At 36.0% G+C, this 9088-nt stretch overlaps 1 protein-coding gene across 3 annotated transcripts; it reads left to right on the top strand.

Annotated features, from left to right (window-relative positions):
- Positions 1–1343: 1343 nt before the first annotated feature.
- Positions 1344–8803, top strand: LOC112513233 (protein PHOSPHATE STARVATION RESPONSE 1-like). Of its 3 annotated transcripts, none has more exons than XM_025119436.1 (8): positions 1344–1509; positions 3349–4028; positions 4970–5171; positions 5493–5569; positions 5661–5703; positions 7028–7082; positions 7353–7422; positions 8094–8803. In XM_025119436.1, the coding sequence occupies exons 2-8, from the start codon at positions 3420–3422 to the stop codon at positions 8364–8366; spliced, it is 1329 nt and encodes a 442-aa protein (XP_024975204.1). In that variant the 5' UTR covers positions 1344–1509; positions 3349–3419; the 3' UTR covers positions 8367–8803. The 3 variants fall into 3 exon arrangements, 2 of the variants coding, with proteins under 2 accessions (XP_024975204.1, XP_024975206.1); XM_025119438.1 differs by lacking the exon at positions 1344–1509 and adding an exon at positions 1520–2022; XR_003069268.1 differs by lacking the exon at positions 1344–1509 and having other exon boundaries at positions 3420–4028; positions 8094–8425; positions 8535–8796.
- Positions 8804–9088: the final 285 nt, after the last annotated feature.

Genomic DNA, 9088 nt, shown 5'->3' with positions numbered 1-9088 from the left:
AGATGTTTATCCTCTATTTGATTATGTTTATCCACAGTTAGTTACATGAATTCCAAATTTTCAAATACACTTATATCTTACCGTCCACTTATCTAATAAGAGGTAAACCAACCCATCATCTGTCTCTTATTGCTTTTCCACACCCTCAACAACGAACGTTTCTCAATCACTCACCCCTTCATCATTTAATCTTAATCGATCATTATTGATACTTATCCAATCAAATGTCAAATTGGATGGTTTGACACTCCTAACATCAGTTTTTTAAAATACGAAATTTGTGCCATAAACGAGTCCACATTTAAAGTTTGTAAAGATGATGAATAAACATATAAAATTGTATAAATKTATATAAATTTTATATCGTAATATTTTGAAGGGTAAAATAGACAATTATACAGATTAAGACATCTATCAGTTTACAAAAACAAACAGTATTATTGATTMTGCTTTTAGATTTCAGCACCACCTCTTATCGATCAGAAGTAAAATAAGACTTCATAGTTAATCACATTTTCAAAACAAACAACACCTTACGGTATCTCTCTATTTTGGAGTATCCATTAAAGCAAAAAATTATCCAAAATCCTCATTTTATCTATATTATATTATAAAATATTTGACAAAAACTYTTAAAAATCATTTTTATGCATGAAGTACTGTTTATTGGTGCATATTACTTAAAATTTAAGATTACAAGAAAATCGTGCATATTTGAATTCGTGTAACTAACTGCAGATAAACATAATCAAATATTGGATAAACATCTCATTTTAAATATAAAAAATCTAAAATATAATTAGAATAATCACATAGTTCTAACAAAATATTTAGTTATTATCTTTTAAAAATATTATATTATTAAATCTAAATTAAATTATAATTAAAAATTTTAATTAAGAAAATTACAGCAAAATACAAGAACTTTTAAAAAAGATTAATTTGATACTGATATAGATATTTTTTAAAATTTTTTAATGATATTTTTAGATTTATATTTTATTCAAAAATAAAAACATTATCGTTTTTTTAAAAGCACATAAAAACATATTATATCGACATAAAAACGAAATAAAACAAAACACTAAAATCAAAATGTGTCTCAATGCATTGCACGCATAAAATATGTTGGGGGATATTATAACAACGAGCTTGATTTGTATTCGAAAAATATGCATCGGATAAGGTCTAATATATTCTTTTGMCGATAGGGCACGCGCCACCACGTGCGAGTGAGATTTTCTACCTCCCCTTTTCTGGCCGCTGCTCGCAGAAAGCAAAGGCCAAATTGCACAAGAAGCCGAGTACTCGTCATCCTTCGATTTCGATTTCGATTTCGATTTCGTATCCACGAGACGCCGGTGAGCAAACCAACACGACAGACACTCGTACATGAGTTTCCGACACCACACGGCGTTTGATCCTCTAGGTTTTCCGGCCTTTTAAATCGTTCCTTTTTTCTGGCACCCGTGTAGGTTTTCAACAAGCTTTTCGTTCCGATGGTTTAAGGTGAGGGTTTTTTCTGCTTTACTCATGCTTATAATTTTGATTTTTGTTTGAATATTCCTGATGTATTATTATATGTTGCAAGAGTTTGAAAATTGAAGTTCATGATGGATTTGATAAGTTGCATGGATTAAATTGTTAAAAAAATGGATATTGGGGATCTTATGATGCTTACTGAATTTGGTGTATATGTTTGTTGRAGGTTTTTTTTAATACATTTCCATGATTCATCTTCGTTGTTTTCTATATGATGTAGCAATTTATTCTTTGCTGTTTGTATGATTCTGTTGTTAATTCATATAATGGCATTGGGATGAACTAAACAAATGAAGATTCATCAAAATTCAACCTACAGTGCTAAGTACTTAGTAGGAGGAAGTTGATAAAACCAATTGGTCTTGTTTGAGAAACAKAAATCTAGGGTTTTACTTAGAAAATAATATTTCTCCTGTAGACTTTAGGTCGTTGAGCAGTCCAGAGGTTTCTTTGATGGAGGGTTTAGAGCATCTCCAACAGGTATGCTTTATTTTTTTCCCTTATTCTAAATTTGGAGATTTCTTCGTTCTTTCCCCTTTTTTTTCTTCTTTTTTTCTATTTTAGAYGAAGAGTTTAGCATAGCTGTTGGGGCAAAATTTTCCCAAATCTCCAAAATTTCTAAAACAGTGTAGCTATTGGAGATGCTCTTACATTCCTTGGAAATTAGGAAGATCATGACATGTAGTACAACTTGTACAAGCTATATTATGATCAAATTGAAGATGTTACAGGCCCTTCATTGGGGATTYATAGAATAGGGACTATTTAGGAGATGATGACTTTTACATATAAGGGTAGATTATCATAAATGGTATGTATCCCCAACCAAATAACATGTTGTAGGTACAAATATTGATGAATCTTCCTTTTTTAGTTCAACCGAATGCCATCACATGGGTTAACGACAGAGTCATACAAACAACAAAGTATCATATAGATTTCTACATCARTTATAAAACAAAAAGTTTAATCACGGTAATGTATACAAAATTCTCCAATAAGCACACACACCAATTCAGTAGGCATCCCTAATAGCCATTGTTTTAACAATTTTATTCATGCAGATATTAACGTTCATCATGAACTTCAAAATTTCAAACTCTTACAATGTTTATAAGGGTAAATTATCATAAGATAGTTGGATGGACAAATAGTGGACATTGCTTGATGACACTAGGAGTATCAATAAATGTTCTTTTTGAAATATGTAATATTTATATACAAGAAATACTCATGGTTTGAACGTTCGACCTTTTGGGAGGCTGGACTCTATCGCTGGGTTATGCTGGGTCAATGACCCTTTGGTGTATCAATAAATGTTAGAAAAGAAACTTACCTCTCCATCTACTGAGTGAGAGATGCTTACGTGGTCAGAGATGATGGTCTTTACCAACAATCTTACTTTACCATTTTCCTGCTTGAGAATCTCAATTCTCACCCAGTAAGCGAGGTGGTGTCTCTTACCCAGTTAATACTTACTGGGTAAGAGACGCTTATATTRTGCTATTTTGATGACCGTGAATCTTATCCCGTAAGGGAAGTGAGCATGATGACTCTTAYGGTAACATCCAAGGCTAACCGTACCAGATATTGTCCGTTTTGTCCACACCTGGATCACGGTTTTAATACGCTTCTGATTGAGGAGGCGTCCAGTTCCTTAAAAGGCTACCTTTGTTCCCCTCCCATTCAATGTGGGATCTTATACTTGCACAGTAAACACTTACCCAATTTATGATTCATAAACTGTCCCTAAGTAGAGAATACAGTTTGTCATCCTGTTTATTCTGATGCTCACATGATTTATAGGACGGAACTGCAAAAGCCGATAATTTATGCTGAGCTGGCTTGTAAATCATTTMTAGTTACCTATTATAACCATGGAGGCACAACCGGCTTTATCCTTTCAAAGATCAGGTGCAAGACAACTTAGTAACCATGGAGCTCCTGGCGCTCGATCATCCCCTTTGCCGGTACGTCCCGTCACTTTGGAAGAGAAATATCCAAAGTTTCCGGAATCTCAACAAATGTCCATGGGAAGGGAATTTATGCCACAAAATTTCACTGCTCTTCCTTCATTATCCTCAACTAGCAGAGCCGTTGGTCACATGTTTTCTTCGGCTTCTGGAATGTCTTYGGATCTTCAATTTTCTTCTCAAGAAACGCATTCAGAAAGGACGCCTTTTATATCTCAGTCCTCGGGAATTCTTCAATCTACGGCATCGAGCCAGTATATGAAAGAAAACAACAATAGTTCATGGTGTACAGATTCATTGCCGGATTTTCTTGATTACCCTCAAAATACCCCAATCCCTTCTAGCAATTTAGAACACAGCCAAAGTGCTACATGTATTATGCCATCCGAGGATCTTGGTAAACAAAATGATTGGCAAGATTGGGCTGACCAGCTAATTACCGATGATGATGCTATGACCCCCGATTGGAATGAGATTCTAATTGATACCGGTATTGCTGATCCAGAGCCAAAGGTATACTGAACTTTTATTCATTGTATATGATTTCTTATGATATTAAATGCGAAAAAGGATGCGAGTTATGTACATTTTGAGATTTCTTTCAACTAAATGAACATTGAAAAATATACTTGTGCAATCCCACAATGTTCCTACAGTAACAACAAAATCTTGTGAATTGTATYGTATGTAATGCACATGTGAATGGGGTTGTATAAGTATAGCTACAGCCTACATATGACATGACTTCTTTATAGGAAAGATCTCAAAACCTACATTACTTAGGGTTCTTGGTTTGTTGCTCATTTAAAGTTATGTCATTCCGTCAACAAGGGGTAGGTTCAAATGGGAACCGTAAATATTTTGGGAACCGAGGAACCAACTATTCACGAGTTATTCATGATGAATACTGCTGAATAATCATAAATTTTTTCCTCATGAGTATCATGCATTTCAATTATTCATGATATGATGCATTTTTATCATGATATCATGCGTTTTTATCATGAATATCATGTGGTTTTTTAACATCCCGGTCCAAATGAGAACCGTAAATATTTCGAGTATCCGAGAACCAACTTTTCATGAGTTATTCCTGATTAATACTCCTGAAATATCATGGATTTTCATTATTCATGATATCATGTGTTTTCATTATTCATGATATGATGCGGTTTTATCATGATATGATGCGATTTTATCATGATATCATGCATTTTTATCATTAAATCATGTATTATTTTTATCATTAAATCATGTATTATTTTTATCATGAATAGTTTTTGTGATGAATACCTATCACGACATTCATCATTAGTAATTTTCATTATTATGGGTTATTCATCATGAATAATACATGAAACACTTGGTTCCCGGACTCTCATAATATTTACAGTTCTCATTTGAACCCACCCTCGTCAACAACCGTTAATCATGTTCATTATATTTCACTTTAGATGGCATATCATGTYGGGGGATCATCGACAAACTCGATGCAAGTACAACAACTAATTGTTCCTCCATCATCYGAAGAAGCTTGCAATACAATGACCCCATCACCTTGTGGGAATGGCCCTCAATCCAAACCACGAATGCGTTGGACTCCAGAACTTCACGAAGCCTTTGTGGAGGCAGTCAACAAGCTTGGGGGAAGCGAAAGTAATCATTTTAACTTCAGTGTTTCTCGCRCTATCTGTTTTCTTTAGATATGATCACAATAATATTGCCCTCGGGCGTATAACTCAGTTGGCAAAGGGGCGGAGTGACTTTGCTCAAATACACAACAGGTTCAAGTTCGAATCCTGCGGGAGACGGGCTTGAACCCCTCCGTTAGCCTCAGCCGCAGAGTCAACTCTGAAATGCCTCTTGTGGTTCCTGTGGGTGGGTTCCTTGTGSGCCSGCTTTGGGTCGCCGGTARTCAATCTTTTGCTCAAATAATCACAATAATAACTTTTTAAATCATTATATTTGTATCTATAGGAGCTACCCCGAAGGGAGTAYTGAAGCAAATGAAGGTTGAAGGCTTAACCATCTACCATGTAAAAAGTCACCTACAGGTGCATTTATGGTACTTCTCAGTTGATGCAAGTTACAAAAGTAAAATGAATKTGCTTCTATATTTAATATGGAATTTATCTCGTTTTGCAGAAATATCGGACGGCTAGATATAAACCGGAGCCATCAGCAGAAGGTAAAACAGAAATCCACCTTTGGACCCACTTATAGRCCTGGGATCATGTGAGACCAACCTATCTTCGTGGGACCACAAAATAACACTGAATCTGCACGTCACAGTGTTTTTTGTACCTTCACGGACTCACGGTGTTCTGCTATGAAGGTTCAGTGTTATTTTGTGGTCTCACAAATCTCWCGAAAATATGCTGGTCTCACGAGAACCCAACCCCCCACATATAGGCTCCAAAAGATAAATCAGATGTGAAACTAGTATCAATCCRGTTTGCRGATAGGAGAAAGATGAATTTGACTGTTAATTTAATTAAGATTTACTACCTCGTACCTGGTTAAGGATGTTGCTGTTTACCAAGCCCCTCTTACCTGACCGAGATGCTGACTTGGTAAGCTAAGGGAGGGACTCTTACTCGGTCAGTGATTAGTGCTGAACCAGACCACACTCTTACCTAGTTAACGCTTACCCAATTTGTATTGTAAACGACCCCTAAGTCGACTTCTGGACTAGAAGTTTAGTTACTCACTATAATGCTTTCTGTTAGTCACACATCGAYTAGATTTGGACCATTTTTTCCACTATGCATGTTGGAACCTCCCAACTTTCTTCAAGGGCTGTTTTGGCGAGTGATCTAATAGGGTTTCCTTGACACTCTGGGACAAACTGTACTTGTCTACCCCTCTCGCCCCCTCTCAACACTCTGGGACAATTTGTGCCTGTCTAGCCCGTTGGAGGGGGCGTGTTAGAGTCCACATCAGCTACACTTGGACCATTTTTTCTCTATATATATTGGAACCTCACTTCTCTCCTCAAYGGCTCTTTTGGAGGATAAATCTCAAGGTTCCACATATTCTCACACTTTCAATTGACAAGATAATTTACCCATTCAGTCTTCAGAAAAGCTTAAAGTGCTTGTAKGGTCTATTYGTTAGCAGTTTAATGGGACTCACAGCTTATTCAGTAAGCTATATATGACTGTTTGGTAGTGGCTTAATAAGATAGAAAGTGGCTTATTCCGTAAGCTTCTAGGGTGGAAGGGGGGGGGGGTTGTGCAGAAAGCCAAGTTTTTTCCCAAACTGCCCTTCCCAATTGAAAAACATGCTCATTCCGTTTATGAAAAAACTCTCCCAAACAAAAACATGCCCTATCTATACAGACAACTTATCCATACAGGACTTGATGGAAAACYAACCAAACAGCCCCGTAGTGCACTTAAGACATATACAAGTCTCTKTGCATGTTATTGCACCTATCTTGGCTGTATCTTAGAAGCTACAATTATTTGAAGATGGGTTATCAATTAAAGTGATTTGTCCACTCATTGCAGGACCTTCAGAGAGAAAAACTACCGTTGAAGATTTCTCATCGTTGGAGCTGAAAACGTAAGTAGGATCGATTATATTTCATCTTAACTTGATTYAACTTATGTTTGTATTATGTTAGCATACACTACTAGTAACCTGGGTACTACTGGGCTATTCCCTTTGGGGTTGAGGTCAGGCCTATGTACATCTTAAACMCATTACCCTACTTTCAAGTGGCGTTTTCTGGATCTGTTTGGTTTTGTTTATTCTTTGTGTCTCATTTATACGGTGGGAAGAGATTGAAGATGATTTGACAATTGTTGATTATCTGTTTTTGCATGTTAACAGGGGTTTGGAGATCACCGAAGCATTACGATTACAGATGGAAGTTCAGAAGAGACTACATGAACAACTTGAGGTATAATTTACATTATGATGCCTCCTAATTTCAGAAGGGCAAAATACATCAAAATATAACAAAGTTTTCCTTAGTTCCTATTTAGTGTAATGAAGAATTTTTTTTTCTCGATCGATGATAGAAAGTTCCAAAAATTCCTATTTGATAAAAACTTTGAAAATTTCCTATTTTGTATTCACGTAGTTTGGTTGGGGCTGGTTCAAATTAGAAGGCTAAATATCGTCCGAGAGTAAGAAGGAAGGTTAAGGATAGGTTCATATGTGAATCATTGAAAMATCCGAAAAAAATCTATTTCAAGATGCATATGTGAATYGATGTTATAGATTWWTTATGTGGGTTCGTATGCATTTTCAAATGCATTTTTTCATTGATTCATATATGAACTTTTCTTTTTTAACATTCTCACGATATTTAGCCTTTCTTATGTGAACCTCCCAGTAGTTTGGTTTATTTCCTATTTAGTGCGRCACCGTTTCACCAGGTTCAAAATGGGTAAAAAAATAGGAAATTTTGTAACTTTGTTATGGTTACGTAAAATAAATTTATTATACCGAATAAGAAATAAACCAAACTTTGTTGTGTTTTGGTTCATTTTRCCCCTTCTGAAAATCCGGTTCGTTYTACAATTGTKGAAAATTATCGATTATTTAACGATCATGCTTCTCTTGCAGATCCAAAGAAACTTACAGCTGAGAATCGAAGAACAAGGCAGATACCTCCAGATGATGTTCGAAAAGCAATGCAAATCAGGAATCGATAAACTCAAGCCCTCATCRTCCACCATGGACTTAACCAACGAAACCCCAAATTCTCCTACAAGAACCGAACCGGCATCCTCACAGGCTGACCCCAATGGACCAGGACCCAACCCAGTGGTTCATCGACCATCAGAAGATGACTCGTGTGGCTCTCAACCCTCAAAACGCGCAAAAGTCAAGGAGTAAAATCGATATCGTCACAATATGGACAAAACACCCTGCTTGCTTTCTATATGGGCTGTAAGGTTTTAAGTTTTATGGTGACAAAAAGACTCAAATCTTGAAGTTTCTTTTGACATTTTAATTGGGTTTTTTAATATAGATTTTGTTTTAATAAGAAGCCTAAATCAGCAGGTAACAATTTCTGATCCAGTTTGGWTTCATTCTAGAAACAGAGATAGGTGTCGGGTGGGTCGAGTTGGTYGGGTGGCTTCGGGTTGGGTTGGCCGAGTTGATCGGGTTTTTGTGCAACCCTAGGTGTGTAGGTGTATTTAAGAGGAGATTTATATGCCAAAGCAGTTGGACTTGATTCAGAGGGCATTATGATGTACAAATGTATACTATTTATCATGTACTCTTTTATSAAAAAGCTATGAAATCATGAACAAAGATGAGTTCTGAGTTTCTAGGTATATTTATTGACATGAGATATAGAAAAGTTAGAAAGGTACATGGATAMGYATCTTTTAMTCTTTGAGGTAGAGATCAGGTTTWTWTATATMWTATCTCTTAACTGCTCTACTCTTTGAGTTAGAGGTCAAGTTTACGTGCATTTTTTTTTTAAATGTTCTACTATTTGAGGTAGAGCTTAGAGTTAGGTTTGCGTACGTCTTGACCTTTAACCACTCTACTTTTTGAGCTAGAGGTAAAACGTACACAAAGACGAGCCGTTAGCCGACTAATCCCAA

This window comes from Cynara cardunculus, assembly GCF_001531365.2.
Source record: "Cynara cardunculus var. scolymus isolate 2C chromosome LG 5, CcrdV1, whole genome shotgun sequence".
In the NCBI taxonomy this organism is placed as follows: Eukaryota; Viridiplantae; Streptophyta; class Magnoliopsida; order Asterales; family Asteraceae; genus Cynara; species Cynara cardunculus.
The sequence above is the reverse complement of the archived record's forward strand: the minus strand, read 5'-3'. Positions and strand labels throughout refer to the sequence as shown.